Genomic DNA, 17,830 nt, shown 5'->3' with positions numbered 1-17,830 from the left:
TTCTTGGTGGCCTTTGTTCAAATATCTCTTTCATTTTCCCTGTTTTATTTTTCTTGAATCATGTCAGTTTCTGAGTGGATTAATAGTATTCTGAAAGCAGTCCGATTGTGAGATTTCTGAAAGGGCTAATAATGCGATTCATCTGAGGAGCTGAAAGATGCTTGCATAGACTAGCATTTAAATTCATGGATCAGAGTTTGCCCATCAATTATTACATCTTCATTTTTAGTGAACAAACAAAAGCTGTAAGTAATGTTGCAAGGAGAATTTCAACTGTACCTCCAATGCAGCGCTTATGTAAATTCCTGATTTCTTAAGTATTACAGATTTAGTCAGTACAAAATGTAGTTCTACAGATAAAAATAAACAGTATTTTAAATAGCTTATTTGAAAAACTATTCTTTGAATGTATGTAAATGAGTTATTTAAACTCATGAGCGCTGTTTTACATCTAAATAAAATATGGAGTTACACATTACATTTCCAATTTGTCATGTACTTAGCAACCCTTTCTGGGGGGAAGATATAAGAGATATTTTTGATATGTCTGTCACTTTTGATAACTTAATTTGAAACTTATATCTTAGGGGAATACTGATACGAGGCAGGTAAATACATTAAAACAAAATGACAATTGAGTTTTTCATATTGAATGCATGAAACTAATGTTCATCTGAAATGGTGGGTGTTAAGAACTAGCTAATGACTAAATTTCTCGTATTTCTTGAAAATACACTTTTTTCAATTACCCTGATTTCTGTTTACATTCCTTTTATAGTTATTTCTTTCTATCCTTCCTTTATGGTTTTTTTTTTCCTTTTCCCTGTTTTGGTTTCTTGCCAACTTTGGTCTGACTGTCCCCCAGCACTTGCTGAAGATTCCATCTCAGCCTTGGACCTAGGAAAGAAAATAGGCATGGCTAACGTTAGATAAGCCCCTTATAATTTAAGAATAATAAAATCTTCCTTCTGAGGAAAAATAAGATTTAATTCTTTTCTGTGACAAGCCCTGCATCTTACAAATACACTACAGGTTTGTGGCAAAAAAAAAAAGACTCAAAAGGAGAGTAAATGACAACTTTCTGAAAAACTGCAATTTGAATATCTTATTTTACTTTAGGAAGAAGGAATTAAAGTTCAACTGTTGGGTACTTTTAGGCAGGGGAAGGATCAGTTGCAACAAACTCATCAGTCCTGACCTATATTTCATTCTACTGATTAATTTATCCCATTTCCTTGGCTAGTTTCTGAAAAAAAAAAATCTATTAAGTATCATTGACCTGATCAAAATCACCTAATGCGTTTGGTGAGGAGGAGAGGGAGGATAGCTGGAGAAAAGCAGGTGGGGAAAGAGAAGTCGGAGATACGATACTCGTGTACAAGCCCCAAAAGAGGCACTTTGCAAATGAAGGGTATCAAAGAAGGGCAATTGTTATGTCTCCTTCAACTCCTGACACCCAGGGGCAGAGCCATTCCCTAAGTAAAAGTGTGGTAGAGACCCCTGTGAGGAAAAAGCAAGGGAGGGGGGCAGAGCAGCTTCTTGTATGTTGTTTAACTTGGCCATTATGAGTTGTAAACCTTTTTTTGTGACTTGGCATGCTTTGGAGATATCACACTTGGGTTACTGACTGCCTCCCCCCCTCCTTCCTTTCTGGTTTATGGGGTTTTACTTTTAGGAGGGCTTGAGGTTTTTTTCTTTGCTCTTACTACTGGCTTTTGATGAGAAAGTTTGTTTACGAAAAATGTTATAAAAATACAATCACGTGCAAAGAAAACTAGGTATTCTTTATACAAAACTGAATGCAAATGTAGTTCTACTAAATGTTAAACACAGGGTTCTCTAAGCCAAAGCCAGGTAATATTCATTACTACGTTCAAAGCCACCCATGAAAAATCACTGAAATGGTAGTTGTTAGATAAGCTACCACGAGGAAACTAGTACAGCTTCACAAGTTTAATAGAAGTGCTGATCTCTGATTTCATTTTGTGGGAAAAAACCCAAACAATCTGTAGTTTTACTCCAAAGTAAATTTTTTCTCAATACAATTTTGTGTCCTACATGCAGAAATAATATTACTAAATATGAGTTCCTAGAAAGATGAACGAGATGCATTTCTCAGTTGTGTTTTACGTACCCATGCTCTGCTTAAAGAAGGCTTGAAATATATTGCCAAGCCCAGAATGCCTCCTGAGTTGTTCCCTGTTTTTGAGGAAACCTAGGTAATCTTTCCATCTTGAATGGATTTGCAACTGCAGCTCAATTCATGCAGAGTATTGGTGGACTGAGCAAATGTATCTGTGTTTTAATGGGACCTGTTTCCTGAGCAGAGATTCCAAGTGAAAGGATGTTTCCCATGCAGAGGTGCAGGTTATGTGGTACCAAGGAAGGTAGAATAGTGATGGATTAAAAGAAAACTGTTAATAACCAGCAGCAATAGTTCAGAGAGAATTTGACATTCAGATTTCCTTCCAACAGTAGCCTTTACATTTCTCTGTATCTGTCAACTGTTTGAATGTCTGTTTGCAGCCCCAGCCCTCCCTGGCTTCCAAATTGCATGGGCTAGACTCAAAAGTCATGGGATTGTCTGCTGATTAGACTATAATCAATCCAGCATAAACAAAACCAGCAATTAGTATTGGCATTATTTCTGTGAACTTGACTTAAAGTTTCAGTATTATTGGTCCAAAGAACTTTTTTTCTGAACAGGCTGTTTTTAGGAACTGTGTTATTTTGGCATCATCATTTTATAGGGAGGGAACAAAAAATTCATGAGATTCCATTTGGCCTGAAAAGCAAAAACATCTGTTTGATGCATGAGTAAATTGCTGGCTTCTATTTGGCCATCCAAAAAAGGGCAAAAATTAAGATACCAAACATAAAAGAGTACGTGAAAAAAAAAAGAAAGAAAGAAATTACAAGGAGGATTTAAGATTAGCATCTTTTCATAATGCAGGCTATTTATAGTGTTCTGTTTTGGACTTGCCAAAGCATGCCTTTATGTATTAAAAAATCCCTCACAACAAAAACATCCCTAACCTTTAGTAATATTCATTGACTTTGGCAATGCATATTGGTAGCCTTGGTTAGCTGCAGGATTACAGTAATGTTGCCCGGTCATTTCTGGGGCCAGCATGAGTTATATTGACCATCATTGTCGGCTGCTTGGGGTTAGGCACCATTAGAAGTGAGCATCAAAACAGCTTCTGGCTGTACTGCTAGTTTCCACAAAGGTGAAATCTTGTGACCAACATAATATGAAGAGGTTTAGTAAGGCTACTGATGTGTTTGGATTGGTTTGATTTTGTTTTCCTGAGTTGCTGTTAACTTGTGCAACAAGGGAAGCTGTCAGTATGGAGTCACTTATCTAACATGTGTAGGATAACATTATCCACCATGATCTAAGACCTCTTGAAAGGCTTTATGTTGCTCTATAATTCATTCTGTCTAATTTACAACTGCTTTAATAGCTTTCAATTCTTTGTTCTGAAACACGATTCAATATTTTCAAACTTGCGTATTTTGAAAAAAAATCTTCCTTTTGAATAACTGTGCATGAGGAAAAGATCCAGAAAAACTGTTAACATTTTATGTAGACCATATGGATTCACTATTTTTTTCTGTGTAAAATAATTAAAATACAATATTTGGAGGGTTTGTATAGATGGATTAAAATACAGTATAAGTTCTGCTACCCTAAGACAACCTCCTAGAATCTTTTCCTAGCCGCATTTTACAGTTTCCATTGGTTTCTGCAGGGCTACCTGAGCTCAGAATCAGTCCCAATTGGGGGTTGGGAAAGTGCATTATTTCACTTAAATCAGAACTGTGGCATATATATGTACATATATATAAATATTTCCCTGAAGGAACAACACACAGATCTACAAAGAATTTGGCCTATTTTATTTGGTGCTGTGAAAATGTACATGTCTGTTTTCAAATACATTTTGCAGAGTGTACTACGAAGCATTAAAGTTTTCCAGTTGCTGTCTTTGTAAAAGTTGGACAGCACAAGAGAGGCTTTTAAATACTTTTAAATCGTAATGTAACATTTGGCATAGGACTCTGACAAAAGATGGATGTGCAAAGACCAAAAGAGGTTTGTTTTTGTTTTAAAATTAGACAACTTGGGTTCTATTTCACCTCAAGTATGAGTAATTATGCTAGTTTAGCAATTATTAGAGATGAAAGAAATTCTGTTAGATATGAGTCTCCTAAACTTCAGTAGCTTTAGTTTTAGCCAGGATAATGATCAAGGAGTAGTTAGCCATATGCCTAGGGACTATGCTGTAGCAAAAAAGATAGGGCTGATCTTGGGGGTATCCTTATTACAACATCTTATAATTAACATTTTCATTCAGCCCTCCTACTTTCCAAAAAAGACTGCTTTATTTTTTCTGGGCACACACTGGTAAGACTGCACAAAATTGCTCTCTTCCAGTGAATTTTTGAACCAGGACAGCTGTCTTCCGTATTTAGAATATTAGTTAACACTGGTCATGGGTTTTTTGCCCCCCATTTCATGTTCCTTTGGTTTCCTATACATTTTTCCCCTCTATGCTGCATAATTATTAAGAAAAAAGATGTAGAAGACCTTTTCCCCCTCCTTTTTAGGATTTAGTCTGTTATACATGTCCTTCTGGGCTGTGCACATTTGGGTTTTAGATTTTCCTTCAGCTGGGGTGATGCTGTGCATGCCATAGTACAACTGTTCTTTGTACAGTTGAATCCATAGAATGGGTACTCAAAAGGGTTGTAGGACAATTTTGCACAATTAAAATCCAATGAAAGTTTATTTCGGGGTCTTGCTTTCATTGTGATCCCCTTCCCTTTGTTTTTTTTTTTTGGTTTTTTTTTGGGTTTTTTTTTGTGTGTCATGGGAGTAAGGCAGAAGTGTGTTTTTTCAGTGAGTGATTTGTCTCATACTTTCACTTTTAAATGTAGGTGCAATTAGGTGCAATTTTTCTTTGGAACAGTAGGAATTGTAGTCCTTCAAGATTTCTTAAAGTTATCTATCTATGTATCTATCTATCTATCTATCTATCTATCTATCTATCTATCTAAATCTATCTATTTATCTATCTAATGTCAGTATAGTGACATTTGCCCCCCTTTTTATTCAATGTGCTATGGGCTTACTGTAGTTCTTGTAAAATGCAGTATCAGTAACTAGCTAGCCTTCTTGCAAATTTGGCAGTGCTAGTCCTTAGTTAGACAGCTGGCTGAAGCAGGACACCTTTTTGTCCTGAGGAAAAATGGACGGGATGTTGATAGTGAGGATTCTCAATGTTTTCCTTCTGCCTCAAATCTGGGTTTTGGAGAGCTTATTCTCTCATGCAGAGGCAATAACCTGGAGCATGAATTTTGTCCTTATCTAACACAAATGCAAAACCACTCCAGTTTCTCACAGAGATGCTCAGTGTTCCACACAAGTGTGGAAAAGCTAGAGCACATCTATATCTAAATGTCCCGGTTGACTGTAAAATAGATGGCTTTTGTGCACAGTCCCTGAGACCTGTTGTACCTTTATTTTGATGTTGTGTTTCCCTGGAAAAATATATTTCAAACAATGAATTCCTTGATAATTGATTTTCTAGTTTCACTTTTCTGTTGTTCACTCTTTTGGTAACATATCAAGTTCAACTTCCATTATTGATTCATTCTTTTTTGTGAAAGAAGCTTTAAAAACAAAAATAAAATAACAGCTCTGTTTCTGGACTGGATGATGTGATGTAGTGAGGCAGTGTCCTTGGAAAGACCAGGCTATGCTTTGATCAACAAAAACTTTCTCTGGTACAGAATTATGATGGCTGGGGCTTTTTTTCCAGACAGAGTCAAGTGACTTTCTAACTTTTGACAGTGGCAGTAGGAAGGAGGAGGGGGTGGGGAAGTTAATTATTTTCCACCTCCAAAGAATACAATTGTGAGGAAGGAACTTTCTGATTCACTGGTTCCAGGACAACAGGATGTCAAGATCCATGCCTGATGTAACATTTTCACTCTGAAGATGAGAGGAGGAAATGGGTTTGTATTGGCCTCTGCGTGCAACCACTGACTGGGAAGGGATTGTGTTACGTGACTTATAAAGAGCTGGAGCACAGGAAGAGATTTGGTTTGCAATTTCTGGTGAATCTGTTGAGTAGGACACTTGCTTGTCAGAGGAAAATATAAATCAATGAAGAAAGGTCAGAAATCTTTAAGGGGAAAAAATAAATTTAAAAAAAGGAGCTTGCATGCTGCAAGATGTTTAGTGCTCAGATGCTGCTCTGCTTAGTTTGTAGTTACCGAGTGGAATAGTCATCTTGCACCAAACTCTTGGATTCTCTTTATACAGTTCACAGGTGCTTAGGGGTTTATGAATGTTGTTGAGTAGAAATTGTTTAAAGGAGACAGTAGGAAAAACTTGGAAATAATAACGTGTCTTAGCTCCTCCCATGTTCTAGATGTGGGTATCTTAGTGCAACAGGGCATCTCATAACAGTCACGTACCTGACTCAGGTTTTGGAGATAGAGATAACATTCCTTTCCTCCTAGGCTAGAAAGAATTGAGGTGGTGTGCTGCTGCTCTTCCTCTCTCCTTTGCTGAAGAGGGAAGAATCTTGCTCTGCTAGGATGTGAGACAGGAGTTCTGTTTTGTGCTTTGTCTAAAGGTGTTTTATCTGTATCTCACAGGGAGGACATCAGTCATTACACAGCAACATATTGTGCTATGAGTGCGAGTTGCCCTGTTATTTCTGTCAATGCCGTTCGCCTTTTCAAAAGTCTAATTGTTTTTTGGAGAGGGTGAGAAAGAGCAGGAGGCTCAGGGCTCTAATAGCTTGAGCAGCTTGAAGAAAAAGGGGAGACCTGGGTCCTGGTCTGCCATGTACTTCCTGCCACTTCTGATGAATTATTTAGGTTCAACTAGAATTGTATTCCACTTATCCCACTTCCTGTGACAGTGCCCCAACCACAGGGATAAAATATCATGCTAATTCTTCTTGTTTCTAGTTCAGTGAATATTGTAGATGAAGTATAGTAGCTTCAACAGCAATGAATGAGCACACTTCAAGTCTGAGGGAAAGTGTTCTTTGTTAGGAAGCTCACGACGTGAGTACAAATCCTTCTGATAGAGGAGAAAGTTCAGCTGGTGCTACCCACATCCTGGGTGAGTGATCTAACCAGTGGATGTGGGCAAGAGGGGAAAAGGAAGGTGTATTTCAACCCACACATTTTCTGCCAGTGTTTTATAGCAACCAGGGAGGAGTATATGAACTCTCAAGAACCAGCCCATAAGGTAGGCAGGAGAATACTCAATCACCCACTGTCCAGCTGTGGTGGGGCTTCAGTTTGATTTCAGCGCTGAGAAAGCCTCTATGGTAAAACCACAGTGGCATCTGAACAGAACTGCTGACAATTTAGATGCAGCATCCCCTCACTAGTTTTTTTGGCTTTTAAGCTCCTCTGTGGATATAGACCAGATTGCTGTTCTACATGATAGAAAGTCATCTAGAATAGAGCAGAGAGTCTGAAGGATCAAAAATTAACTTATAAAACCCTAGTATAGAATAGAAGGAGATCTCTGATAAATCAGGGATAATCTCAGTTGAAAGGAGGTAGGTGTTTGGTTTGGTCTGGTTTTTATTGATTCAGATAAATGTGTCTTTAGGTAATAGAGCTAAAGCATGCAGCTGTGTTTCAGTTTGGTATTGGAAGTGTCAGACAGCCCAAAGTCCTCAATGTAAGTGTCCCATTTTAGGCACATAAATAAATGATTTAACTTTCAGAGGGAAGGATCATCTACAGTAACCTTTACTGTAAGTCTTCATAGCCTTTCTTTATATCACCTGTCTTCAGACTTGTGTAATGTTGGTTACTTTGAGGTTCTATGATCCATACATCAGTTTAATTCCAATTCCTCTCTCTTGCTGAGTTTAGACTTTTGTAGACAGTGTTTAGTGGATTTCCTTTTTTCTAAGCACAGTTAAAAATACAGTCTGTAGAAGCACCAGGAATTCGTATTTCTCATGTTGAGTAAGAAAGCTGAGGTGATGCAGAGCTTCAGGATACTGAGGGGAATAACTCTGAATGTGTTCATGTTAAGTACTGGACTTGGTAAATAGAGTTAAAATTTATCTTAGCCTCCTAATTTCTGTCTTTTCCCAAAATGGATTGGCTGCCCACAGCACATTGTCAGGAAGGGTGGTGGAGTACTCAGTCTAGGACAGGCAAGACAGCTGAAAGTCCTGACCCTGGCGCGAAGAACTGTCTCCCTCTCACTTTGCTAATTCTCACCTTGGTCCTCAATTTGACTCTGAGATCTATTATAATCTGTTACCTTGCATGGTAGAGAGTCTTAGGGATGACTGAAATTTACTTGAGGTTTATAAAAAGCCCTAAGATTCTTTGGAGAAAAGTACTTTTAAAATATAACTGTATTAGTTTACTTAACAATAGAAATATGAGTAGATGTATATGTGGTTTAATCTTTTAAAAGGATGCATGGTTATGGAGGCAAAGTTAGAATTTAATACAGGATTAATTAATTTCTTACCTCAGCTATCCCAAAAAGGATATCTTCCCTCCCCCTACCCAGCTTTGGGGTTTAGAATTATACCTCTGCTGCTGGAAAGAGCATCTTCTGCCTTTTCTGCACACACTGTTATGTAAAACTGGACGTCTTTAGGCTGTCACATTTGGATGCTGTCATCCTTGAGATCAAGGGTTGGAAGAATATCCAAAGGATTTCTTAAGCATAATTTCTTTCCACTTAAGTATATTTATTACTTTTATGTTTATGTGCTGCCTAGGAAAATACTTTATTTTAGCATAAGAATAATATTTTCCAACCACTGCAGTTTAATTGGGAACTCCTAATTCAGTCATTCTACAAGAAGAACATTACGGGAAAAAAACAAGCTCAGTGTTGGGACAGACTAAAGAGAGGAGTGAAGAATATGAGTGCTATGAGGGATTTTGTCTTCTGGAAAAAGCAAACGCAAGAGGAAAGAATGCTTTATATAACAGGAATCTTTTAAGGAAAATAATTTCCAATGTCAAGAGAATATTGTTACCATGCTGGGGGGGAATAGAAATAGGAAAAGGGATATGTCACAGCACAAAGGAAAACAAATCAGCCATATACATATTCATGCATATGATTAATTGGACTTTTGTAAAGCTGTGGCTACACACAGAACTGTTTTTCAATGGAGTTCTGGAATGTAGATATTTGAAATGTTAATATGCCAATGCATTTCTTTTTCCAATTGTCCAAACACTAAAGTCATTGGGAGGATTTACATTTGAGTCTAACTGGTAATCTAGCTAGTAGCTGATAGACATGAATTGATGCTGGGTGCAGCTGGTCAGAAAACAATACTTTCTTAGTAGTTCTGAATTTTATGAATGTCAGTTATCTTAAAGGCCATTATGAAGCATTCTGAAATGTTTACTGAATTCCAGAAGTCACCCACTGATTTGCTGCTCTTGTGTGCCACAGCCAGGTGTGAAATCCTGTGCTGACATATGTCAGCCAGAAGGGTTTGAGAGGTGAGCCTTAGACACCAGTGGTACCTAGGGAGAAAAGAAAGCCAGGGAAGGTGTAGCCCTAGCAGGTGATTCATTGCCATGTGATCCTGAATTTAATACTTCTCTGTAACTTCTTTAATTTCAATTCTGTATCCTGACTGAACCCTTGTGGAGACGTATTTCCACAGCATGTTATTGCAAAGTGTGAAACATCTTTAGAATCCATTGACTTTAATAGAGCCAGAGGATACTCAATGTCCCCTGCAACTGGCTCTTAAATTTGCCTTCTGCTATATGATTAATCTGTCTGCTCATACTTAATGTCTACCTGTAGATGGTGGCAGTATGAATGTCCTCTTGGTTTTTATGTGGCCACGAGGAGTAGCAGAGAGATACTCCCAGAAATTACAGTCATTTGTAGATACTGAAATAATGGCACACACGTTTTATTTCTGCTCTGTCTCAGTAACTCAGTAAATTGTGTATTGATTATGCTAATACAGCTAGTGTCTCTATTACTTGTCTGCAGAAATTATTCAGACATGTAGATTGAAGATACACTTGGCAAAGTTACCATCCTAAGAAAAAGGCTTTTGTGCAAAGATGGCTTTAAATTGAATTACTAATCATATGCTAATGGAAGTTTATAGATCAAGTATTGAATTGTACAAAATGTAAAGTGCAAGGTAAAAATATGTATTCGAAACTTCCTATCCTGACAGTCTTAGTTGCTACATTAGGTTTATTTTCACATCTCTCAAGGAATATGTTTTATGAAGGGATAAATCAATAACAATCTATTTTTATAGTTTATTTTGGGATATGTAGTGTCTCCTGCTTTGTTTACCAGGCTGAATAGAGGCTCAGGCATTTGGGGCAGTTATTTTTTTTTCTTTTTCAAAATTTATTAATCTACCTAGACTAGAAGAAAACCGACTCTTTTCAATTATCTTTTGGTTTTATTTTATTACGGTTTGTAGTAGGTTAGAAACCATAAATCTTAGCCAGAGTCCTCCAAAAGGCTTCCCTTTCAGTGAAAGTATAATTCTCCACATTTCTAATTTTATCCATTTCTTTTCTGTACAAGTTTTTTCTAGGCATCAACCAGAAATTACTTGTGCTCTTCCTTAGGGTGCTAAATCTACAGATTAATTTTTCAGAGAAGGGGAATCCTGGTTACTCAGTAGAATTCGAATGAAATTTTGCAAGCTAGAAAATCTGTATCTATTTTGTAGCAACTTTAGAAAGCAATCTCCCTCCTTTATGGTCTAACCAGGAGTCTCATGGACAGACTAAGCAAAAGGGGTGAAATCCTCATTGATCAGCAGGTGTTGCTGTGGAGCAGTTAGGAGCTTAATTCTAAATTTAGAACCTCTCTATCAAAATTCATACAGGTTTTCCTCATTGGCTGTCCTTGATGGTTCTACTTGATTTGTTGCATTGGTTTTTTGTTTTCTTTTGGTTAATTTTTGTTGGGTTTCTTGGGATTTTTTGTTTGTTTATTTATTATTTCTTTAAAAAGGAATAGCTGGTCTTAATGTTGACAGTCAGCAACTTAAGCATGAGATGTGCTTCGAACTGAAACCAAGGTTTGCCTTGGACACTGGCTGAACCAACGCTGAAACATCTTAACCTTTCACATGGATACAGCTTCAGTTTAGAGATACAATTTTTTTTAAAAAAGTAAAATTAAAAACTGTTATCTGTCCAACCCACAGCTTTTATAATGGGAGATAGAACTGACATGTTGAATTTCCCTTTTCCCTTACTGATAAATTTTTTAAATTGCTCTCAAGAGGCATGGTGCCACAGTTGTAGTGATCTGCTCTCTTTTTTTAAATTTTATTACTTGGGGTTCCTGTTTTTGTTTCTCAGAAGTTGTCCTGAGAAAATGGCTAGTAGGAGATTGATCATTTGTTGTTTTAAGGAACAGATGAGTCAATTGAGAAATATTACTACAGCTAACAAAACAGGTGACCTGTGGTCATAAACATGTAGTTGTAGGGACAAGGAATATTTTTGCTTTCATGACAACATGTATCTAGTTCTGTTCAGCCATAAGGTCACTTATACAGGAATGATAATGTAATATTCTGCTTTCCTGGGGCCTCTCCTTCACTGGTATTCTGGCTTCATTACATAGGGTTCATCTTATTTTATGCTAGGATAGGGTATAGGCTATAACGAAGGTGAGATCTCTGTGTGCAATTACAGTCTTAGAGTATCAATAATTTTGATGTTTGAATTAATAATATTGCATACATGCTACTCTTTTATTTGCATACTGTCCTTGTTCCTTTTTTTAGTTACATGCCATGCTCGTGCTAGAAAAAGGGTTTTGGTTAGTAAAATTTAAATCATCCCTTTGTATAGATTCTGTTTAAAGGTGTCTTCCTCTTCTGAAAGAAAATGGCATAGTTAATATTTAAGGGAGGTCAACATTGGTTGCTTGTTATTCTGCCTTTCTTAGCTGAGTTTAACAGTGGCCTGAGAGCTGAAACAGCACTCAAGTTTTTGGAATCTGTTTGTGAAAAGGTGTTAAGTGCTAATAGAGAGCTTATCTGATGCTACCAGCTGTAGCCTACTTAATGTAAGGCATACCCTTGCAAGTTGGAGGAAGGAGCTAACTTAATGCAAAGGAAAATAAGATCCATTTTGTAGGTGACTTGCTAATTCAGTGGGTTTTGTAGAATAGTTTTCTTTTTCTTTTTACCATTTTCTCCCCTAAATATGGTTTTATTTTTCCTGACAAATATGTCAGTCTAATTGACTATTATTGAAAAGTCTGTGCCATGGCCTGTTGTGATCTACTTCTTTCTGTTGTGACTGAGAATCCTTAAAGGGATGAGCAATGGTTTAGAAAAATGCTAACCACAATGCTACCTGCTCTTACACTTGTTTTATTTTTTAAGTGCAATAAAGACATAGTGGTCAGCCTTTGTCGAAAGCAAACCTCAGCTCTCACAGAATTTTCAGATCCCAAAATAGCAGGGAAGTTGTAAAATGTTTGTTTTCACAAAGCATACACTGCCATGTTTTCATGGTACAAAATTGCATACCTGGAAACAATTAGTTAGGTAGCACCCATGTTTATTTTTTCCATTTTAGGAGCTAAAAATGTTTGGTGTACCTCTCAGTCAGCAGTGTGAAGCTGAGTACATTTCACTGTGCAGTCAGATCTCAGGAGCAGTGAGAGATTCTGGTACTGCAGCTGGTGGCAGTAGACATTGAGGACAGAACAGCAGAAAAAATTAACTCTTTCATTTTGGTTTACACTTTATAGTGGAGACCTTGTTTACTTCTCAGCAGGTAGCCACTTGGCAATCAGTTATTGAAAAGTTCATATTTGAAGACCTCAATTCCATCTTGAAAGTTAAGAAATGGTAGAGTTCTTAAACTGCATTTTTGAAATGAGAAGGGACATTTACCATGGTTAAGGACAGCAGATACATCTACAACCTTTAACAAGGCTGATTAGCGGGTAGTGATGATCAAAGTGAGTTTCCTCTTGAGGGATGGAAGAGTGGACTCATTTTGAGTTTTAGATCTTGTTCTTAAGTACATTTTTGGAAATATATCAGCACCTAACGATGGACATAAATAGAGTCAGATTAGGCTGTTGCAGAGGTTTTACTGGCAATTTTAAGGGGGTCACAATAGATGGTATCTTTTTTTTTTAATTGTATACTAGTTTTATTCATTATTTTTCTTGCTTTATTAATGAAACTTAGTGATCTGTGCTACCTTAGAGAAAAATCTTTCTATTTAGCTTAGTTCGCATTTGACCAGGCGTTCCCCAAACCTCAGGTTTTCGTGAGCTTTTCCCACTGCTTTCTTTGTCTGACTGGTTTCCTTCAGCTGTGAGGATGCTGGGATGACTGCTTCAGTGTAACAAAGAAAATCCTACAGTGTTATCACAGCTGAGGTACTGGTAACATCGTGGCTGCAAAACACAAGTTGAGCTCATAAATTAGCTCATAAAATCATATTTTGTGAAATACTGGACTGACTGCAGGGCTGGGGAAACTTTTATCAGATCTCTGTAGATGAGAAGAGTTTGCTTGCTAGCCACGGCTCTGGGATAGAGATATAGATTGTTTAGAGTCCTTCAGAGATTGTACTTGACTCTTTCTGATATATGCACTGTATTACAAGTTTCTGGTGTTCTGAGAGTGTCCTTATGAAAACTGGTGTTTTTTTTCTAGAAACTCAGATTCTAGAAACAACCAGTTGTATGAAGCCTTGGGGTTGGCGGAGGAGGAAAAGAGGTACCTGTGGAGTGTGTATATGTATCTCTTCTTTTGCATATATGTCTAGATTTATATGTGACCCCTAAGTGTTGCACTCTCTTGTCCCAAGAACCAGGAAAAATGCCTCAACTCTTTGGACTTTCAATTCAGTTGCATGATTATTTTTTGAGATCTGAATTCTTGGGAGTGGAAATGCTGCAGAAGTGCAGTCTTTCCCCTTTCAGCTTTTTCCCCTGTGGAGGCAGAATGAATTCTTTTCTCTCTGCTGTTCTCTGACTCAAAGAACTCGGTCTTTGGGAGAATAAAAAGGAAATGGTTCTGCCTTTTAGCTCTTCCCTTGCTTTTGCTTTGGGAGAGTCAATCTTACTTAGGCATCATATCAGAACGTAAGAGAACAGCGCTCTCTAATTTTTCAAAGTAGCAGCAGAATGGCTCTTGTTAGGTTCACTCACCTAACAAGTTTTGAATAGTGAATCTGACAAGAATTGTATTGTTTTTAGTTCTACTGCTCTGGAAAGCTGTGAGCCAAGGGAAAGATGCTGGCATGGTATATACAGTAAAACAGCATGGGGTTAGTTCTCCTTTGCAAGGCTGTCTGCACTGCTGAGATGTTTGCTACTGAATATAGGATTATTACTATTTTTTAAAGCTTATGTGTGAACTAGCACACACACCTCTCCCATCTGCTAGGAGAAGGCTTTCTCTTATCTGTGTGGAGCAAGCAGAATCTTAAAGTCCATAATTGTTCTCTTATTTAGATCTGTAATCAAATACAGTAAAGTGCATTGAAGGCAAATATCCCAGAGGAAATTGGATTTGTTTTTTTAAGCCATGAAAAAGATTTGGTCACACTGCTCTCAGATTTGTAGCTTCCATACAGCAATGTATTCTGTCTTGGTCTGGTCTCCACTTTCGCACTTTGCAGTGCAGCTTTTCTTGCCCGTGTTGTGCAAGCATTGCTGGCTTTCAGAACTGAGGCTGGTGTAAAGATGCTTGAAACACTTCAGCTACCTACCTAACATATTTTTTGTTTGTTTTGTTTTTGTTTTGTTTACCTTTTTCTGACAGTAGAAGAAAATGAAACAGAGGACCATCAGGCAGGTGTGGGACACACAGCCGCACAGACTGGTAATGCTGAATTCCTTCATTAGTGCTTGCTTTCCATTTGACAACAGTGTGAGGGATTTTGGTATTGGGGTGTGTTTGCAAAGCCTGCACTCTTCTTTCTCTGTTTCAGTTTAGAATGAATTCTTGGGGCTTGCAATGGAAAATAATGTTTCTCTCCCCTTACCTTTCAATTTCTGACAATTAGAAATTCTGCCTTTTGTAGGTCAGCTGACTGAAAGTGAGATGCTTCTAAAGTACAGCATGCTTTTCATTTTTTCTTATTTCCTTTTTTGTTAAATTTAATCCTTCTCTACATTCCCCATGTAACCACCCCCCCCATGCCATTTCAGATAAACTTTATTAATAATTTCATTTAAACTATCTCTGTATTTCTAAAATATGTGGATAGGGGTGATTTCTTTAAAGAATGTCTGTATAATTTATTGACAGAGATTAATTAGGGGCTCTTTAATTTTATTAAGTAAGATTGGGTGGACAAAACTGTTGTTTGAGTCAGGATCACAGGGAAAATATTGTTAATAATCATGAAGCAATAATTGTTAATTCCCCAAAACAACAAGGGCTTCTTTGTTCTCTAACATGGTTGGAGAATGCAAGAAATAATTTGCTTCTGTCTTTGGTACTGGTTTCACAGAATTTTATCTGAAGAGAAGGACTGACTCATCTGCATAGTCTTATTCATTCAGCTGAGGTCACCTTTTGGAGTAAGGGCTGGCTCCTTAAGGATATTCCTAGAAGGCTAGTCATGTCTGAATACGTGTAGGTAATCTGTTTGAGAACAGTTGGAGTTATTCCTCTCGTGAAGGCAAAGAATGCAGTTAATTTTTTCTTCAGCTTTATATTTCTGTGTGTGTCCTGTGGCTTTGGTGCCTTTTATAGGTTCTAATGGCTTTGTGCATAAAGCAGATTGTTTGAAGAGAGTAAATAAAAGCAAGGGAATTCTTTGCCTTTTTAATGGGAAATTTCTCCAACTCTTTTCAGCGTACATGTGTCTCCATTTAACTATCTGCAAATTCTTGAAAAAAGCCAACTTGTCCTGCTTTGGACACATGAAGTTGAAAAATAAGCAACTGCAAAACCAGAGATCGATGCTTAGGAATGGTGGCTCTTCTGCTTTTTTTTTTTTTTTTTGTCTTAAAATAATTTTCAGTGGTTAAGTTGCATTGCTAGTTCTTTATTTACCATCATATCCTGTGTTGTTCTCTGTTTATTTCTAGGCACGATTTAGCATTCTGTTTTTCTCCATAGCAAGAATGCAGTGCCAATATTAAAACCAAAAAACCTGGTAGAGCAAGCAGTACAGAAGGCCTGCACTGTGTATGCGCTGCCAGAAGTTTTTATAGTAATACTTTGTATCTAAGCTCTGGCTCTAACCATTAAATGTGCTTTTTATAGAGTACCAAGTTATAATGTAGTGCAGCTACGGCATATTAATCTTACTGCAGAGATTTAATGAGGCAGTTGTTTTGCGATGGACACTATTGGGAGCAGAGAGCGACAGAGTTTTACTTTACCACTGAGCTGAAGAAATATTCCTTGCCTGGTAATAATTATAACCACATGATCTAAGTTTTCCTTTCTTCTGCCAGCACTTTTCCATGCAGAAGTGGCTTGGAAGGAGGTCTACTGCAAGGCAGTGAAATGGATTGGAAAGGAGGCTGTTTTCTTGGTAGTTTGATGTTTTAGTTGGGATTATCTATGGATCCTTGCAGCATAGGCAGAAATATGTAAGATGAGTTTCAAGAATACAGACAGTCTTTGCCAGTCCACTGAGATGACTTTTAGATATTCATTACTTTTACTTGACTTTTATATGGGTTATAAAATGTAAATGTGGTGAAACCTCATTTTTACATGGGCAGAATAGAATTTCTGCTGGTTGGCCTTAAACCACTCCCATACTTGAAATTAATTGAAGTCCATGGCTTTATTGCCTCCAACACTTTTAAACCAATGCAATTTTTCATTTTCCCCGAAGTTGCAGTTTTATTAGACCAAGTTACAGCAATAACATCCCTTATGAGAAGGAGGAAGAAGGGAAGGAGGGAACCACCTGCCAGGGAACATAGTAATGAGAAAATCATACTTCTTTTAATTTCCATTTATAAATAATGTTAACATAATCAGGAAGAGAAGACAACTGTTCTTTCTCTTATTTTTTTAAAGTGCCTTAATAGGCAGAATTTATTTCTCTTCCAAAAAAAGCAACTTTCATTCATTTCTACACTAGATAATTTCCAATGGTATCTGAAGGTGGAGAGGATGTGTGTGTATTGTTGCTGATGGGTATTGAAAAATTTCAGTTGGTGCACAAGCAGCCTCCAAAATAGGGCAGAGAAGCCTCTGGAAATCACAGTGGTGTTTGCAGATGTTGGGAAAAGTAATTTTACTATGAACACTATCTTATTGAGGGAATTGTGGCTGTGATTGTTGCAGGTACTGTGGAGAAAGAAATGTGGGAGTTGAATGACATTTGTCTTGAAGCCTATATGTGAGCTTGAGCTTTGAACAAGAGGTTAAGGAGAAAGTACAGATGAATGTATATTGTATTTATAAAATATTTTATTCTAGTCTTCCAAAAGAGCTGCTCAAATAAGGCAGCTTATCCTCAATTTAAGTAAGCATTTAAGGTTAGACCAGCTCCTGATGGAAGATAGTTGTTGTTGAAACAGAACAGCTATCTATTCACAAAACCTCCAAATGATATTTGCTCTCTTTAAACATCTTTTTATTTTGATGGTGACATTTCTTCACAGAAGTAGATCACAGTGGAAATACATTCATTGAGAGGGGCTGAGACTGCCAGAACTCATTTCACAAAGCTGTCATAGGCTAAACTCGAACCTAGGTCCCAGAGGGTCCCACTTAAGTGTTGACCTAAAAACAAATGTGCCAGTTGGCTAGAGCATGTATTCTAAAGTTGCAGCAGAAGGGAATAAGCT

At 37.4% G+C, this 17,830-nt stretch overlaps 1 protein-coding gene across 14 annotated transcripts in view; it reads left to right on the top strand.

Annotated features, from left to right (window-relative positions):
• ZNF521 (zinc finger protein 521) overlaps positions 1-17,830 on the top strand; it is a 230,586-nt gene that overhangs the window by 3,789 nt on the left and 208,967 nt on the right. For 4 of the 14 annotated variants that reach the window (XM_030943682.1, XM_030943693.1, XM_030943688.1 and 1 more), the window contains 2 exons: positions 13,716-13,778; positions 14,829-14,888. The exons of 2 other annotated variants lie outside the window; for them this stretch is intronic. In XM_030943682.1, the coding sequence (XP_030799542.1) occupies positions 13,716-13,778; positions 14,829-14,888 (123 nt within the window). The remainder of the gene's footprint in view (positions 1-13,715; positions 13,779-14,828; positions 14,889-17,830) is intronic. 8 more of the 14 variants (XM_030943694.1, XM_030943684.1, XM_030943689.1 and 5 more) reach the window with 3 other exon arrangements.

Source organism: Camarhynchus parvulus, chromosome 2, assembly GCF_901933205.1.
Source record: "Camarhynchus parvulus chromosome 2, STF_HiC, whole genome shotgun sequence".
NCBI lineage: Eukaryota > Metazoa > Chordata > Aves > Passeriformes > Thraupidae > Camarhynchus > Camarhynchus parvulus.
The sequence above is the reverse complement of the archived record's forward strand: the minus strand, read 5'-3'. Positions and strand labels throughout refer to the sequence as shown.